Source organism: Cynoglossus semilaevis, chromosome 2, assembly GCF_000523025.1.
Source record: "Cynoglossus semilaevis isolate Cse_v1.0 chromosome 2, Cse_v1.0, whole genome shotgun sequence".
Lineage (NCBI taxonomy): Eukaryota > Metazoa > Chordata > Actinopteri > Pleuronectiformes > Cynoglossidae > Cynoglossus > Cynoglossus semilaevis.
The window spans coordinates 13,449,988-13,468,959 of record NC_024308.1 but is presented as its reverse complement, the minus strand read 5'-3'; the positions used below and the strand labels follow the sequence as shown (position 1 = coordinate 13,468,959).

At 40.0% G+C, this 18,972-nt stretch overlaps 2 protein-coding genes across 2 annotated transcripts in view; both read right to left on the bottom strand.

Moving 5' to 3' along the window:
- LOC103399875 (capon-like protein) overlaps positions 1-16,393 on the bottom strand; it is a 107,643-nt gene extending 91,250 nt beyond the window's left edge. Inside the window, 2 exon segments of the mRNA XM_008338514.3 lie at positions 15,384-15,455; positions 15,744-16,393. Coding sequence (XP_008336736.1) covers positions 15,384-15,455; positions 15,744-15,848 — 177 coding nt within the window. The 5' untranslated portion in view covers positions 15,849-16,393.
- The window catches only part of LOC103399890 (1-phosphatidylinositol 4,5-bisphosphate phosphodiesterase gamma-1-like), a 784,699-nt gene that overhangs the window by 611,651 nt on the left and 154,076 nt on the right, over positions 1-18,972 (bottom strand).

Here is an 18,972-nt window from a genome sequence, read left to right as displayed (position 1 = left end):
CTGCACAAACATCACATCGTCATAATGCGTGTCTATTGATTGCAGTTGATTTATGCTAATACTGTAACATGTTGTTGAGCTGGCTCATGTTCAACATGGCCTGGCCTCCATCTGTTGATGTGGGACACAAATAAAGACAACAAAAACTGAGCGTGTGTGTGTGTGTGTGCCATTAAAGGACACTGCAGTAAAATAGATATGGGAAAAGTAATAAGGCATCATCATCATCATCATCATCATCATCATCATCATCCATAGCCTCCAACAGAAACATCATTTATTTGGAATGAACTACTGAGGTGCATCAACTCTGGAGCTTATTTAGTTTATTATTAATGGAAGCAAGCTGACTGAAAAACACATTATTCTCCACAGCAATGTATTATTTTGGTCAGCTATGAAGGACAATAATTAGCTTCTTTTTTTTTTTTAACTAAGTAGACTTCCTCCACCAACAGCCACAATTATTGTATTTTTGTCTCATTATTAACAGTGATGACTGAGCTACAACCTGATCCTGATTTTCTCTTTTCAATTTCTTTCCTTTTGTTTGTTTCATCAATTCAATTAGATTTTTAACATGGCAGTTCTAGCAAAAAATGAAATGAATTTAATTCTCAGATTCTTGATTCTAATGTGGCTCTGTGATGGAAGGGAGCATTGGTTATCAAAGCGTGGGCTGTGGTTCCATTTGGGGCTGGCAGTAAGTAAAAGTACAAATATCTATATTTTATATTTTATATTTTTCATTAATATTTATCCTGAACCACACATAAACTTCTGTAATCTACTGATCCTCAAGTTTCTGAACCCCCACTGTCCCTAACCCCTAACCATGAAAAAAGGAACTGAATATCGATATTTTCTGCAGACCAAACATTTGAATATCTGCACAATGAAAAAACATTTATCTCCTCCCAGTTTAATCAATTTGAGGCTAAACTATGCATGGACCATACACATACATGACAGTGTGTGCTTTCATTCTTTTCATCTTCACCTCATTCATTTTCATCCAATCACGTCCTCTCTCTGTACAACATTCCTCACTGTTCCATTCTCAGTGGGGTTTTATTCTCTCTCTCTAAACAAAGGTATTTATACATTTCTCATTGATTTCCTGCAAGGTCTCATCTATCCTCACCAAAAACCCTGAGCTGGCATTTGTACTGACGTAGAGAGTGAACCTTGTATACTTCTCAATGCCTTTGAGTACAGAACTGTAGAACTGATTCATTTGATCTTTTATGAATCCGACAATTTCTCCACTCAGAAGTGAACAATGACAAACTGCCGAGTGTCTGGTCTCCTCTGTGGCATCTGTCTGGAAATACTGATCTCTGTAAACCTCTCATCATCAAGTGGGGCTGAAAGCACTTCCCAAAAAGTCCTACAACTTTCAACATTTCGCTAATTTAAATAATGTTATTGGTTGAGTTGAGAAACCATTATTTTAAGGTATTTTGACAGGTTATTTTTACCCTAGAAGTACAGAACCTGATATCTAAACATTCAGTATTACATTTAGTATTTGAATGAAGCACTGAGCCACATATCAATCATATTACTAATATTGGTGCATCTACACCATAAATGTGATAAAACACCATAATGACCAGTAATTAAACCACAGTAAGGGAATGGTGCTTATTATCTGTGTCTCTTCAATTCACATCTTATAGTTTGTGTTCAGTTCTAATATTTCTTTTTCACTTTCGCTGATGCAACACCTGGTTTACATGTTCTTCCCCGAATGTGTGTGTTTCTACGCACATTGGCTGTGTGTCTCCCCCTCTCCCCCCTGGACACTGTGTAGTTTAATGACAAACCTGGTTTATGATTGGTCAAAAAATACCAAGAAAATCTACTTGATCACTTGGCCACTGTTAAAAATGTGTTGTATCGTTGTATCTCATATATTATATATATATATATATATATATATATATATATATCTCATATATTATCTATATATATTATATTCAGCACTTCTGAAAGAAGACCATCCAAACATCATGTAATTCCTATGTGATAAAACACTGCAAACAAACTGCTGCTGGAGGAACAGACACCCTAAAATCCCTGAATTAGAAACACAGTGCCCTTGATAACTATAAAATAAAAGCCATTTAAAGCCATTTGTTCCAACCTTGGCCATCTGCCTGAAATTGGGCCACCGGCAGGAGAGACAACAGACTGGAAGGTGACTTCATCTCTACGTTGTTCTGAGTTTTTAGAATTCTCTGTAGAAATAAAAGGAAACTGCTAAAAAGGCCGGTCATTGTGTTTATCCTTGGGTTTTAGTTCAGCCAATACATCTGTTTCATTCAAAATATCTTCCCTGGATGATACAGCTGTTGGTGCAACTCCAGCTACATTTGTCATATTTGAATAAGGGATTAAAAGTTCACTCTAGGATTTTAAATATAGCTTAACAGCCACACAGAAATGACTCTTAGCTTTGCTAAGATTAACTGAACCTCAGCTGGGGCCTAAGATTTACTATTACCGTTTCGTCACGTTTGATTGTTCGGCCGTTTTGTCCGCTGACTTTAAGATGCGAATCATCACATCAACTGTCCAACATACAAGAGAGGCTTCAGGCTCCACCTTATCAATGCACGAGTATGAATGTGTTACAAACCAAAGGCCTCAGCCTCTGGTGATGTTTATATGCAGGAGTGAGTAATATATTAATTAAATGACAGATAAGCAGAAAGAAAATCTGCTGAAATCTGATACCGCAGCAAAAGATTTCCCTCGGGGTTTTTGTCGAACAAATCAAATTTGCCATTTCATTACAAATGAATTAAGAGGAATTAAAACACAGTGATGTAACAGTAATAACACTTCATGAACCTGAATTAAGCTTCACTGCACAATAATGTCTTTTCTAAGAAACACTTGTATGGTGCATCTATCTATATACCTACCTATGGTGCATATGTTTTAAAGAAATCTGTTTTGCACCTAAAGCATCTTCAAGAATTAGTTTCTCATTATGTAAAATGTTTAAGCAGATTCATCTTTCATGCTTTCTGTGGCCACGGCACAGACTTAAGTACACCAAGTATTCACAGAACCTACTGGAGCAAATACTACCACCATCTGGTATGTTCAAGCTGATTTTTCCATACATCCATTATCTGGGAGACCTGCAGCTTCCTGCCATCCTTTACTGTCCTTTAAGGACATAACAAGGACACTTATATTATTCTGCATTTGTTTCTGCCCGGCAGACATGAGGAAAAAAGTCCAGACTTTATAAAAAAGAAAAAAAAAGGGTTGTTTCAACTAATGTATTTAGACCACCTACAGTCTCTTCACAGTCATTACATCAAACTCCTATGCTGCATCAAAGCCACTACCACTGAATCTAAATACAGCTAATCAAAGCTAACAGCAGATATTTTCAACAGGTTTTTATGTTTCCAACGTGTTGGCAGACGATATTGTTGCAATTTGCAAATTAAATTAATTAACACGTGAAAAATAGTTAGTATAGTATAATATAGAACTGTATAAGCGTAAAGAAGCAGTTAGCATGGAGGCTAAACAGGAAACAGGAGTGTGGATGTTTAATTTCAACCTTTGAAAAGCACAGGAGGAGGAACTACCAATAAAAAATTATAAATAGTGCATGACAGAAAGATAACACTGTTGCACAACTGCTGTGATAGGAAGTTAAGGTAAGAACTGAGCAGAGGAACTGACGGACATGTACAATTTACAGATGCCTTAAACAATAGAGACTGAAGATCTGTGTTTCTCCAAATAACATCTGAAGCCACAAGTTAGGACTGGCAGGAGTTCCTGGCTACAAACCAAGTGCCAGAGCTAAAACTCTTCAGGACGCTGACAATAACAGCAGGGACTGGATAATAATAGTAATAATAATTTAAAAAACCGAGATCGACCACTTCAGGAATTAAAGGAAAATCATTGACACCATGACAGCATGAATTCACTCAACTGAAAGTTCCAAGTTCGCTGTAATGACATCTTGAAAAGATAACAGCTGGAAAATATCTCACTGAGTTCATGAACACCAGTGATGTGAGTGTCTTCATTCAAGAAATGTCAAATACAGTAATGACACCTGGAGGATAACAGTATTTCGCACTGGGATTCGAGGTGGTTGAAGCCCCCTTGTGGAGGTTCAGAAGATTAAATTATTCCTTTGTAAAAGTTTAGGAAACTGCAAAAGTCCAAATCCTTCATCACGGAAGGAGGGAAACTTTTCCCATTAAATGTTTTTTTTTCACGTTCGGCAATTATTTATATCGTTTGTTCGTAAATTACAATGAATCATTGATGTTATTCTCCTATTCATTAGCTGTTTGATGGATCACAGCCAAACACAAATGGGCGTCGGTGTTCCGCCGTGAAGACTGAGAAAATGAATGGAGCGCAGGGATTATTATGGATTATTACAGTCACTGGAAGCAGCAGTTTAATCAGTGGACTTAATGCTTTTTGGGAACATTAGGGATGCCGAGATAGTTGGACTCAATAAATTACCATTACGTTGTGCTTTATCTGCTACTTTCCTCTAAATGAAGTGACAATGAATTTCCACGATAAAACAATTAAAAGAAACACATCTATGAAAATGGCTTCACTTTCTTCTTTCATTTGCAACTTAAGTCTGCAACCAAAAAGTCACATCCATGTCCAATACACTGTCTGTGCTGTGAATACAAGCTGAGGTCAACTGTGGCTGGTGATTTTACTTCAGTGTTTTATTTCTGGCTTCAGTGAAGAGTTACAGCATTTCTGTGATTAGAAATTTATTTACACACATTTACAAAAGTACTTTGCACTTAGCTGCCACTGTAACTGCAGCCAAATACTTCTGTAATGTATAATATTTTATACTTAGATGTTCCATTCAATTGCTTTTGATGTTGTAGCCAACAATAGATTCCAAGATGAACACCACGAAAACCCACACAAAGTTAGAAGAAGATATAAAAAAAAAAGAAAAAAAAAAGAGAAAGTGATTAAAACATAAAAGCCGTCTGTTGTTCTTCTTATTTTTTACTTTCTTTACTTCTCTGCAGAGACAGCCGGAGCCTGCAGCTTTAATGAAAATATCTGCAGAGAGGGAAATTTTTTTTTTTTTTTTAATTAAAACCATATTGTAGGCTATTAGATTAGAGAAACATGCTTACATAGACAAACACACACACACGAACAGGGTGGCTAACAAATCCACTTCCCTCCACGTCAGCCTCTCACCCAGAATCCCTTTCATCTGTACTGATCGTGGAGGCAGTGCACGGAAAACATCCCAACACAAGCAGCGGCAGTTAAAAAGGGAGCAGCGACATTCATGGCAATGCATCAAGTGAAGAGTTAAAGACAGATGTTCGGTGCTTCATACTTTTATTGGACCTTCAATGTTATGATCTGCTGCCAAAAGAGCAAATCTGTCTGTAAACCTTCCCGTGGTGAAGATTTCTGACATCTGTGAATGTTTGATGGGATTCATAAAAATAAATCACAGGAAGGAATAGGACACAAGAAAATGTGAAGGAAACTGAGTGGGTTGTTATTTTTAAAGCCAAGAGTCCAAATCCCACCAAGGTTAGAGGAAGTGTTTGTATCGTTTGCTGCCAGCATTAAGAAACAGCACCGGGGAAGGAGCTGCAGCCGAAAAGAGGGCGAGGGAGAAGTGATGCTTGCAGTGGTTAGATAACGGCCAGTCCTGGGGTTGATGGATGGAAGCAGCTCTGAGGTCAGCCTGGGAGTAGCAGGTGACCAATCATATTATTACTCAGCATTTCCAGTCTGCTGGACATGTTTACACATGGACATCTGACTCTGTTTTCCAGAAAACTGTTTTCTTTGCAACTTAAGGAGAACGACCTCAAGCTTCGTCATCTACACCAGCAGTCCTCAAGGATTGGTCAGCCAGTATCAGCCGTTACTGTAGGCCGGTAATTCAGCGTCAAAACATCTTTTAGACCTTTTTTCTGTTAGTTCTGTATTGTTTTATTATTTTATTCTGGACATGACCTGGAAATATATGATAATAAAGAAATTTCTAGTTAACTATACACTTTAACAAAGTAACAGAAACATATTTACCAAAGACGTTGAATTAAAGTGGTTTTAAAAAAACTGCCTCTCCAGGAATGATGACATTTCTAAAGGTTCTATCAGCCTGGAGGCCAGAACATTACAAGGAATAAGTTATTCAGCAGACAGCGATCAAAGATTGGCTCCGTCCTCTCATCTTAAAGCCTTAAGAAACTGTTGTGTTCGACTACGGACGGGAATTACAACTGCATCAGGCTTTTTCATGCAGTGGGTGGATGAAGAGTAAAGAGCAAACGGACGTCCAAGGAGAGAGCAGACGGAGAAAGACAGAAAACCTGTTCCACACAGACGTCCACAAAACAACTAGGGGTGTATACTGGCAATAATCTGGCGATACGATACGTGTCACGATAAAGTGGCAACAAAACGATACATTGCGATACTGTAGGCCAGACGATATATTGAGTTGTTTTTTGTTTCACCAATGTAACAGTAGTCAAACTGTCACCATAGTACAGACTCAATGCTGTTCCATCTTAAGATCAGGTCACTAACATTGGAACAGAGGGATTTACATTTGGAATCACTAGAGAAGAAAGAAAATGAACCAACACCAGGAATATTTGACTGGGAATTGGTGATGAAAATCAATACAGTGCAGTAAAATATTGATACAGTATCTTAAAATGAAATATCATGATATTTCATTGTATCAGCAAGAACTCTCCAAACAACACAGGCCAAAACTTATGTACAGAATGTAGTGTATGCAAATATTGATTTCATAACAGTTGGTGGTTCAGTCTCCACCCACAATGCTAAGACTTGAGTGAATCAGTGAGGCAGAGTTTGCACACCCTGCTGTACTCGACATCAGTGATGCAATGGTTCTGCAACAACAGAATCTTCTAACTGTACTTCACTGACTGATAAACACCCATAGTTTTAACTCTAAATCGGCAATATTTCAAATGTAAAGGCCGTGCACATGTTATCCCTCCAAGTGCTCCGTTCTTAAGGTGAGAGTTGACAGGTGTCGAGGTATGACACCTATGTCGGTGTTCAGGTAGACGACCATGGCTGAAACTATGCTGCCATGGGGGAAGGAAGGAGAGGAGGGGGAGGGAAGGGGAAGGGAGTCTGAAGATAATGAAAAGAATGAGAAGCAGCAAGATGATGGTGGGGGTGGGGGGAGGCAGGAGTGGTGGACTAAAGAAGAAAAAGGAGATAATAAAATACAAAGAGGGAGACGTAGAGGGGGGAGGAATGGAGGAGTTGAAGAGAAGATTGAGTGGGGGGGGAGGGGGCAGCAGTGAGAAAATTCCAGAGTAAAAATCAGGAAGGATGTGTCAAAGACAGTTTCATGCCAGATGCTGATACTGGTATCGGTATGCATCCCTAATAAACTCAGTGGGCTAAAACAGCTTTGCATGTCCGTCCTTTATAATTATAATGAACAAACAGTGAAACCCAACCATACATCATCAATAAAAAAAGGATGAAATTTCATTTTCTTTGTCTTGGGAACAGCTGCTCCATAAGAGTCGGAGGCTGTTTCCCTTCACAGGTCAGGGAGACGAGGTGAAAATGAAGTGTACACCAGTTACACTCTCGAGGAATCCACTGACTGCATGCACCCTCACCCCCAGGTGGAAACATGTCTACCCTCCTCTCCTTTTCTGCTCACTGACTTTACACAACAACGACAAACATTTTCAGTGAATTACCTTTTGATGCACATCTTGAACCTTGCCACTTTTCTCGTTGTCAGATGGCAACGATTCCACAAAGACTCTATCTACGATCACATGATTAGATTAAAGCAATTTAGTAAAACAGGTGTTCACAAAGCGGCTTTAGGTTTATACAGAATGATTTTTATTTACACCCTAATTGACCAAGTAAAAAATTCCTTGTCTGTATAACTGTATTTGTCAATAAATACAGAACCTGAATCTCCCTCTTTCTTTTTTTTCTGGGTCTCCCTTCGATTCTCTAAACCCAAAGCACTTAGTTTCACTTTGAGCCTCTGACAGACAAAATGTTGACGTTAGAACTAAACTTGACCTTTCCTCTGCCTCTCTGAAGTCTCCGCTTTTCTACCAGGGGCATCCCTGACATGGCATTAATCCATGTGGATGCTGTGGGGCCAATCACGTCAAGGATGGAGCTGACTTCCAACTTTCCTCCACCCCCTGGCCAAGCACAGCCCAGACTCACTTTCCAATTTCTACCTGACATTTACAGGAGGGGCGCATGTTATGTGATGCTGGTTAGGTGATGCTGTACGGGCCAGATTATACATGAAATGCCGCGGGGTAATGGAGTAGCGCACATACACCACTGCATTATCTTGTCAAGGAGCCGAGGCGAACGTGAAGAGCACTGGGCCGTAAACAACAGTAACCAGGACTCTGAGGAATACAGGGGCGAAAAAATGAAAATATGGAGGGATCAAAGAAGAGAAAGATGTAATTGGAGTGCATTAAATACTGCTGACAAGTCAATGTGAAAGTGTTTGCCTAGTTTGTCACTGAGAGCCTGCAGCCCTGAAAGGCTGGTGTGCGTGTGTGTGTGTGTGGATATCTTCATCACATATTAAAATCTCAAACTGGCTGGATCAGGATTTATGTCCTGACTAATCAAGCGGCAAATGCACCCTACGTCTTTTATAAACAGAGACAACATCCTATTGAAAAAGGTCGTAAAACGACTTGGATTCATCACAGTTTTCACAGACACAGGAATTATTAACGTGGAATTTATTGTGAATCTATACCGTGTAACCAGCTGTAATTCCAACGAACTAAATTCTCATTAAAATAAAATAAATGAAAATGTTAAAAAAAAAAACAACAAATTTTTCATTTCTGCTCAGTTTCATTTTATAGTGTAGCGATAATGACACCTATCTTACACATTTGCCTTATACACAAAAGTTTTTGGTCCAGGGTTCGAGCTTCATTGAAACCACGTGCCTCCTACAGCAGCCTGTGTGGGTTGCACTATGGAACCATTTCTTGATCCAAGTCTTTCAAAGTCCACTAAGTCTTCAGACATCCAACATGCAGTCTTCCAGTCTGGTGTGGGAGGGTGGAGTTCTTGTAGATTAAACTACACCCTTACAAGTAGACATAAAACAACAATACACCTGGTTGTGCTGGAAATCGAAACCTCAAATCCCTGTCTTTCTGTGAGGCAACAATGCAACATCATTAGTCTGGAACTATAAAAATGAAACCACTAATTTCTGGAGGCAAGTCTTGAGTTCTCGATATTTTTTTTCCTTTCTAGTTCTTGTACACCACAGAAATAAAGAGGTTATTAATCCGGTGAGGTGTGTTTCTGTGTCTCTCTGTGTCTCAGCAAAGCCTGATTATTAGAGAGGCTGATGTCAAACACAGTCTGTGTCTTTAAGAGTAGCGGTCGGAGCGACACAGGTTCCCACTGTTGTGTGAATCAGCCAAGGTTTCTACTCAGAGCTGTGGTGAAGGGCAGGACGAAATGACAGTCTGGGCAGATTAACGGAAAAAGACGACGTGGGAGCCTGACCCACTGTAAGGTGTCGAGAGGAGGGAGGGAAAAGCTTGGAAGGCTGGGACCAAAGAGGGAAGAGAAATATGAGACAGGGGAGGACGTGGGGGGTGTCTGTGAGAAAAAATGCAGATCAGGTCAGGAGAAAAGAGTATTAAAGGCTAATTTACAGTCCTGGGCTTCACTGAGGAAACCCAATGGAAAGTGTGTGCATGTGTGTGTGTGTGTGTGTAGGTATGCAGTGAAAATGTAATGTAGGCTGAATATGTAAATGAATATATGACACACACACACACAAAAAAGAAGTCACTCAATATTCAAATAGCAAAATATTCAGATGAGTCATGTGACCACCCTCAGGGTGGAGAACACAGCCACAGAAATACAGCAGGTGAAGTGAGGAAATTCTACAAAATGTTAGCTTTAAATATTTATATTAAAGATGGATGATATTCATATTAAATGTGACTCATACAGACGTTTCTTTTCTTGTGTTGTTTGATGAAATAAACGCTGCTGCTGCGGCTCCTCCACTGTTGCTGTGGTGAGACAGAACCATATACAAGCATGTGTGGAGCCAAGTTTGCCCGACTCTTAATAAAGTGAGCTTGGCTTTGTTCCTGTCCGGTTGTTGTTTGCAGTATTTGTGGCCGCGAACATATTTCACAGTGAGAGCCGGGCCCTTGGCGACACAGTCCCTGCAGTATCGTCACTCTAAAAGAGCGCCACAGTTCCCTCCAGCATTTCTAATTATGAGATTATTCCACGGTTGATTTCACTACTGTGACTAAAATGAACCTTTGAATAAAAGGCCAGAGAGAAAAATTACATTATCGGTCGTGATTGGCCGGACTCCAAACCTGACAAAAGGCAGTAAAGTGTACACTCCAGGAGTAATCACAGACACGAGCAAGTATTTAACAATTTAGAGCAAAGGTCGTCGCTTGACATCATTATCATAAACGGTACTCTGCTGCTATCTTTGTTATTACCTCATGTCCATAATGGATCAGATCCACAGTAAACTGACACCTTCACTGACACCTTCACTGTTTCTTTTAGTGCAAACTACCAGAGCTGCATCAGTGGTCATTTTTGGCTGAATCTGTTTTGTTTTTTTTTCTAACAAACTGTACTCAGTGTGATGTTAACCTTTTCCGTTACATATATTACAAATAGTGAACTCAGTGTAATGTACTTCTAAACTAACGACATGTTAGTTTAGCTTATTAGAGTGCAAGTTTCCTCTCCTGTACATTTCTTATTACGTACAACGCTTTGTATCATTTCTTTCAAAACCTTTTGACTCAGTGGAGTCAAAGACCTGAACTAAATGGTGAAATCTAACACTTTGTTATCATTCGTCTTCCAGTCCAGTTCCACAAAATCACCTGCGTAATCACAATTTAAATTCCAATCAAAAAACTTTGTACTCGATTCTTGGGAAACCCAAACAGCCATTATTTTCTTCAGTCGCTTTTAAAAACCCCTAATTTGTTTTTGCCAACCCATCATCAACTCCTGACATGAAATGAACGACGCTGTCTGTGCTGTGAAGATGAATATTAAAAAAATCAATGTGATAAAGTGAAATAGCTCTGCCACATCAGTAGAATAAAAGACCGAGTCACAGGGGTGTAAAATTTAAGAAGTACTCGCTATACTGCAAATATATAAATCTAAGCTGTTTATTTGGACATATTTAGAGATGCTTTAACTTCTCTGTGACTCAGGACTTCATCAATTTGAGTCTTTAAGACCCTGATTTGTCTGATGTCTGATTTTTCCATCATCAGACCATTGTCTGTTGACAGTGCTGTCTGTTGATTTTGATTGTTTTAAACGTAAACATCTCATAATAACGGCAGAAACTATTCTTCCTTTGACATTTTTGTCCAAATCACAGATAAACATGAATTACTAGATCGTTAGTAATGGACTGGCTCCGCTGTCAGAAAAAAAGACAACGTTTGTGTTTCCTTTCTCCACCGACTGATTGTTCAACACCGTCTGTCAAAGCCATCTCTGTGCATTTCCGGCCTGCGGGCCGAACCTCGCAGTACAACATGGTACACAGTGAAATACTAATGAACTGTCAGTGTGTTGTCTTATCTGCAGCGACTAGAAATTTAAAGTAAACACTCGTTAAACCGTCCACTGTTACACAGGGGGTGCTGACCTCCTCTGTTTGGTCTGGCAGCTAAAGAAGAAAGTACAGCGTCTCTGTGCCCCCCCCCCCCGTACATCTGTTTTCCTCTACTCCAGTGTCTCCAATGGCACATTTGATCTCCTCACACCACACTCTTGTAACTGCCAGTGAATGCTCAACGATGACAAATCAATTCCTTAAATTGGAGGTAAAAGTCTCCTCGCCTCCTCGTCTACTCTCCAAAAAATCTGCAACCAAACAAGGCCAGAGAATCTTAGAAACAAATTTAATTCATAAAGGTTTTCATATTGACCTTCATACAACGTGTTTTTGGGATGTCTTCTCACCAGCACAAAGTAATTTATTCTTTACAGCCAGAGACAAACAAAAACAAGAAACAAGCTTTGGAAGAACAGGGAAGCAGCACTGCACATGCTACAGATCAGGGGTCTTCAACATTGGGGTCTATGCCTCATAGGAGTGCCATAAAGCTACTACAGGTTTGGTCCATATGACAGCTTTTTATTTTCCTATTCTTCTTCTTATTATTATTATTCCATATATATAAAATTTAAATACATTACTATGACATAGGACCAGGGTTGAGAACCCCAGTTTCACATCATTCTTGAACCAATTAAATTTTATAGTGATGAACTTCTTGGAATACTTTCTTGATCACTGTGGTTTGTGGAGTACTTCTGCAGATATTTGCAGGCGTGACACGTCCACATCTGGTCTTAATGAACTTGTAATGTAGCCGTTTGAGGGAGAGAGCTGCCGTTAAGGCCTCATGTCAGAGGACAGCAGGTTCTGATGACTTTTCTAGAACGATCTGAAACCTGAAACAAAGACCAAGACCTGGGCAGGAACCTGGAGTCCAGCGTTCACCTCGGTCATAATGAATGGAATGGAGAGGGTAAAGATTCCAGGGATTGGACAATGTTCTCCAAACATTCCTTTGACCATTGAAGGTGGGGGGAGAGAGAGACAGAGAGAGAGAGAGAGGGGAGAAAAAATGGTTCATTGGGACAATAACAAATGGTTCAATAACCAAACAAACTGAACTTAGATCGGATCCTGCCTCGCCTTACTTCACCTCCCTGTAGACTTCAACACTCTGCTCTGCTGTGGTTTATCAGCTTCCATCTTACAGGTGACTTACACACACACACATACACACTCACAAAACAAACAATGACACCATACATCAGCCGGTTGCGAGGTAACCACAACAGTCGGAGTGACTCACCAGAGTGAGGAGTTGACAGAAACTTTTGTTTTAGAAAATAGTGTGTTATTAAGTGTTTTAACTGTTAGTATATAAAATAAATATATATTTTCCGGTGTGTGTGTTTAGGTCTTTAGTTGCAGCTGTAGGTTCCATCTTTAGCAGGGATTTGTGGTGGGATGAGAACACTTCATACGACTCCACTGAAGTAAAAATACAGTAGTATGACATAATACTGATGTTGTATAGGCCAACTCATTTTTTTAGTTCGAGTACAAGTCAGACTCGAGGCAACAATACAGTCAATCTGTTGGTTATGTCTGCCTGTTGGCAACAGGACTGTTACTATTTATATTAGCCATGTTTGCACAGATTTGTACCAAAAACTGTTTGAATCAGGAAACATTTTCACGGAAGGAAAGAAGGACCATTGTCATATAAATTAACACTGTGTATAGATTGAACTGTTGAACCGTTGAAGGATCTCTTTTGTCTTTCTTCAACTCCTGTGTGTATCAGCATTGTGTTCAACTAAACAGTCTCTGGTTTAATGTGACATTTTTGTTTGTGACATTGTCAAATATTTGCCATGGCTCTAAAAAAAGGTTGGGAAACACTGCTATAGTTCTAACTAATGTGTAGTTTACTTTACTGCTCAAACAACTCTCCAGGCAAAACCCTCACACCAACCCAAGGTTAACATGACGAGCAGTCATATCATGTCTGACATTACTTTCCAATGGAGATAATTCAAATTCAAACAACTTGGCTGCAGCTTCCAGTGCTGCTCAGCATTGGTTTCAACAGACACAACAACCTTAAAAAAGAAAAACTACATGGTATCTCTTGTAGCACACAGACACAGCGTTTAGGTTTAATTGTCTCTTCTGTTTTTAAATCAACATCACTCTGGAGCACTGGCTGCTGAAGTAACACGTGTACCTCCAGAGGTTCCTCCTCAGCCTCCTCCTGCTCTTCAGTGTGACCTCACTACCAGCTTAGATACCTGCGGTTTTCCTTAATTGTGTTGTCAAGTCAGTGTCAAATCATTTTCACAGTGGATGAGCCAAACCAAAGCCTGCCTTCCTGCCAACAACAACAGCTGCCATGGCAGCACACTGGGAGGTCCACTTTATGGGAGCCGGCCTCTCCTCTGCAGAAGGACAGTCGGGAAAGTTTTGCTCCTTTTGCTCAACTCTGCACCCACAAACACGTGTGTGAGCCTCTGACTGACAGCATATACAAATAGAAAGAAGCACAGAAAGAAGCATACTTATTGGACAGAAAAAAAAGTGTTCTTTGTTAGCACTTTAATCCAATTGTCTGGTAAATCAAATAATAAAATCTGAAATGTACTGAAGTTATGGGTGGGAGTTGTACCCGTGTTCTGATGTGTGGCTTTAGACAGAGCTTAAATTAAATATAAAAACACACACACAGACACACACTGCTTGAGCACTATAATCCTAAAATACCTCCAAAACACAGGCACAAAACCGTTAGGTTAGCTGTAAAACCAGCTGCTGCTGACAGAGAGGCCTAAATAATTAGGTCGTCAAGTCTGTTTTATTCCAGAAATGTATTCTTTCTGCTCAGAGTGTTTCCAGCTCTTCGCTACTTCAGCATTTAAGAGCTGAAAACTGTGGGGGAGACAAGGGGAGAGGGACTTATCACACTCCAGTGCACTGGTTCAAAGAAAACGTCCAAAAAAAGTGATGGAGCACATGGGAGACAAACGACCCACGGGGTAAACCCCCAGTCTGAGATAATACGAAAACTGCACATTTGAAGCATAAGCTGCCCTGAAGACTATATAACATTTTAACACTATTTATGTGTGAATGGTGACTTCGAACGCTGTGTTCTATCGTTCGTTTCACACAAGTGTGTGGGCTCATCTGGATGATTTGCAACAGTCTTCTTTGAAGTTTTCCAAGGGAAAGGTCACGAAAAGTCCAAGCGCTATCTGACTTTGCACTTTGTGCAGAATTAGAGCTTTTCCATTGGTGCAGGTTAATTGGCCGTGTACGTGTTAATCTGTCATTTCTTTACGCCTTTCAAATCACAAATGCAAAGCATAACACGAACTTCACCAAATTAGCAAATGCACTATATAAAATGACGATGTTAAAAAATGAATAAACAACGAAAATAATTCCGTCTAATGCAGCACAACACCATCTAGTTGAACACAACAGCAGACAAGCAAACAGGTCTTCTATCAAACAAACTTGACCAATTAGCAGAACCACGTTATAAATTAATTGTATGTTAATAATTTCTGCGCCGAATATAACAATACATTCGATTTAGTCTAAAGCAGCACAACATCGCATCATTCCACCTGTGCACAACAGCAGAAAAACGACAAACAAAAAAAGAATTGTGTTTTTTCAATACGATTTCGTTTAGGTCGCCACTTACCCGTATTCTTCTCATTGCAGCCACGATCTCCACTCGGCTGCTGGGACGGGCCACATCAAGACTACCGATGTACTGTTGTCAGAAAAAAGACATATAAAAGACAGGGAATTAAATAATTTGTCTTTATTTGATGCGTTTGGTATTTTAAAACAATCCCACAGTGTTTGTCTGAAGCTGATTAACCCTTCTTTCACGCACAGCTGGATATCAACGTGTTTTACTCTGGGGTCTAACCGGGGTCCGGGTTGTTTTGGTTTTGGTTTGGGTGTCGGAGAGTATTTAGTTAAAACAACGGTTGTTATATAAACAGTGCAATCATAAACAAAAACTCGGAAGAACAAAAGTTGCACGTAAACTCACCTTTGCCTCGAAGTTGATCCCATGTTGGAAAGCTTCCTCATTGTGCAACGGGATCCTGAGATCGTGTCCATCATCAACGAGGTTGTATTTGGTTTTTCCAGGCATCTTTCTCGGGGAAACAAGTCCAATATACTCCAAACACTTCCAGAAAGAATGACAAAAATGTGGAAAGCGCAAAAACGCAACGCGGGCAGTAATCCAAACACAGGAAAAAGAAGAAGAACAGGAAAACTGTTTTGAATCCGCTCACTCCCTGCGTTCCATTACAGCAGCGACTCGTCCTAGAACCGTAAGCCCAACACTGACGTGCCAAGGCGGCTGCAGCTCCTCCGCCGTAAGCGCTGCCGCGTCACTGTTTACCGTAACAACGTTAACAGCCGTGGTTTCCTGACTTTTCCTGACGCGAGTGTGGAAGTTGATTTGAGTCCTGCCTCCACGCCTTGACTCCCACCCCTGTCTTCTGCCCGCTCCTCACCCAGCTCCGTCCCCCGGCGCACGGAGGGAGCGTGTGATTGGAGGAGCGCACGGTTCCCACCTGTTTCCATTGGAACACAGACGCACGGTGGCTGCGCGCAGAGGAGGAGATAAGGAGGTGGTGAAGGAGGAGCTCAGTCTGGTACCTGCCCTCCACACTAACACACACATCTGGGAATAGTGTGAGTGTCAACCATGCAATTTAAGGTGTGGTGTCGCTTACTGTACACACTCACAAATACGTGTGTGGATATATGAATCTATGTCTGTATGTATATACAGTAGTTATGTATGCGTGTGTGTCCGTGTGTGCATACCCTGGGTATTCCAAAATATGGGTCACAGGAGATGTTTTGGGGTCAACAAATTAATTTCTTGATTTTTTCTATTTTAAATTTTTTAACTAAAACATTTTCAGTGTTTTTACTTTTACTTTTTACATAGTTTTCTGTTTATACTTTAAACCTGTTCTAATAAGGGCTTTTCAATCTTGTCCCAGCCAAGAACCCCGGAACTGATGAAGAGATGGAGCAGAGACCCCAAACGTTATATATATTTCTTATATATAACAAGATACATTTTTATCTCCCCCTCATCATGGTTGACCACAGTTGTGGTCTGCAGAGTTGCATGTCCTTCCAGATTTAACCAACACAAGGTTGAGGAACGTATCTTCAACCTGGAACCAGGAATTCTACAACGCTAGTATCCAGATCCTAAACCACATGTACTGTTTATAATTGTGTTTTATATTGAGCTGGGTCTGGTTCCTTCAGACCCCCAACCCCACCTTGATGATCAGCCAAATGGAAATTTTTTACTGCTACTTACGTTACATGTACTGTGAGCACATCAGCAGGGTCCACATTAAGGCCTATCTACAGTAGTCCAGACCCAGTCCTGATCTTATCCATGGTTCTCACTCCTGGTTACAAATGTGCTTTTCTGTAGATCTCCAATCTGAAGGCACCACTCTGAGGAAACTTTGTTTTGTAAGATATTGGCCCTGTCCATTTTATTTATAGGGTCTATGGCAGCAACCTCATATATTTATTGACTTATTTACACTGAACGGGACTGTGTAAATATTTAATACACTATTTTTTCCACTAGTACAAACTTACATTGATGCAGCATGTACCCTCAGAGAAGAAATTACCTTTCGGCTTGATGCCAAGGAGGGTAAATGTGAAACAGTATTTTACTGCAAATGAAATAGATTTTCTCATCATAGGGTTTGGGTCGTTTGCAATACTTATTTGATTAAACTGAACTTGATTTATTGGCATTATAATCTTATGTACATATATATTTTTATTGTTGTATGAACCCACGTATATAAATCATTGCTCGTGAATAGAACAAAATAAAAGCCAAGGCTACCCACTAGTGGTCAGATTTATTAAGTGCCTCGGACAAATTATAAAATCAATATAAAAATAATAAATTGTGGACCATCATAGACAGATCAGTGTGCCAAGGAATATTTTTGTCATGTTCATCATGTTATTGCATGCAAACATACATACATGTTATTACAAATACTACAAGATATGCTTATATTGTGTACTCAGCTGATACTCAAACATACAAGGATGAAAATGAAATACGTTTTTCAATCTGTTGAAGCCCTCTACAGCGGGAGCATCTTCAGTAAGAGAAACACCTCACCATATGTGATCAGCCAACAAAAGGAGAGACACACTCATAAATGATGCAAGTGTATAAATGCACAGACCATCAATGTCAGTATCTGGGAGTAAAAATGCAGCTCTCCCCCTCAAGGTGGTCCCAAACAGAGGGGGAAGGGGAAGTGGGGCAGCAGTAATTCACTTTCTCACCACCGCTTTGAAAACTCAGGGAACTCTGCTGCTAATGGAGCCCCGTGGGCTCGTAACAAGGCAATTTCTCTCTCTCTGTGGTTCAAACCTGGCATCTGGTTGACAGATTATGTCGTGTGTCATTCGGTCATCACTCTTGATTATTCATTTCCACCTCTGTGGACATGAGCATGCACTTTAAATACTGGGTCGAGTAGATGTTTAAAATCAAATTTACAATTTACTTATTCATTGTGAAACTACCCTGGTTAGTTGAACACAGCACTGATATACATGCAGAAATTGACGAAAGTCACAAAACGGATGAGCTCTTGCAGCACATGTCGTCTTGCTTGTCAAAGTTCTCCTGTTCCCAATGGTCCATAATATATAACTCACCCATATAAGGCAAATAAAAATGTCAAGTGTACCAATATTTCACATTCAATTCTTGGTATGTCAGTGTTTATTGTTTTAGGCCAAAAATGCAAGACAAGCTCATTTGTTTGGCCTTGAAGATCACTGCGCTGTAGGCATTTAAACTCATAAAAGTACTGCATTGTTTTGGGGGGTTCAATTTGTCATTGGTCTTGTTACGGGAATCAGATGAAATACTATTGATAATCTTATTGTTTTCATTATTGGTGCCCTGAACTTTTGCTACTGCCTCTGTGGTGCCTTAAGCACCATCAAACACAAAGAGACACACCCACTTAGAGATGACTGTGTTTGTGTGTGTATGTTGCCTCTGCACTGTTGTCACACATCCTGAGGACTTCTTAATTAATCATAGAGGTTTTTGTAGAATATGGGACACCCGCCACAAGGACCGTTCTCTTCCGAGGTTGGAAGAGACAGAGGCAGATAAGGAGGAACCGTGGAACAAATGAGGATAACACTGCCCTATATTTTAAATTTTGCCCCAATCTGTGTAA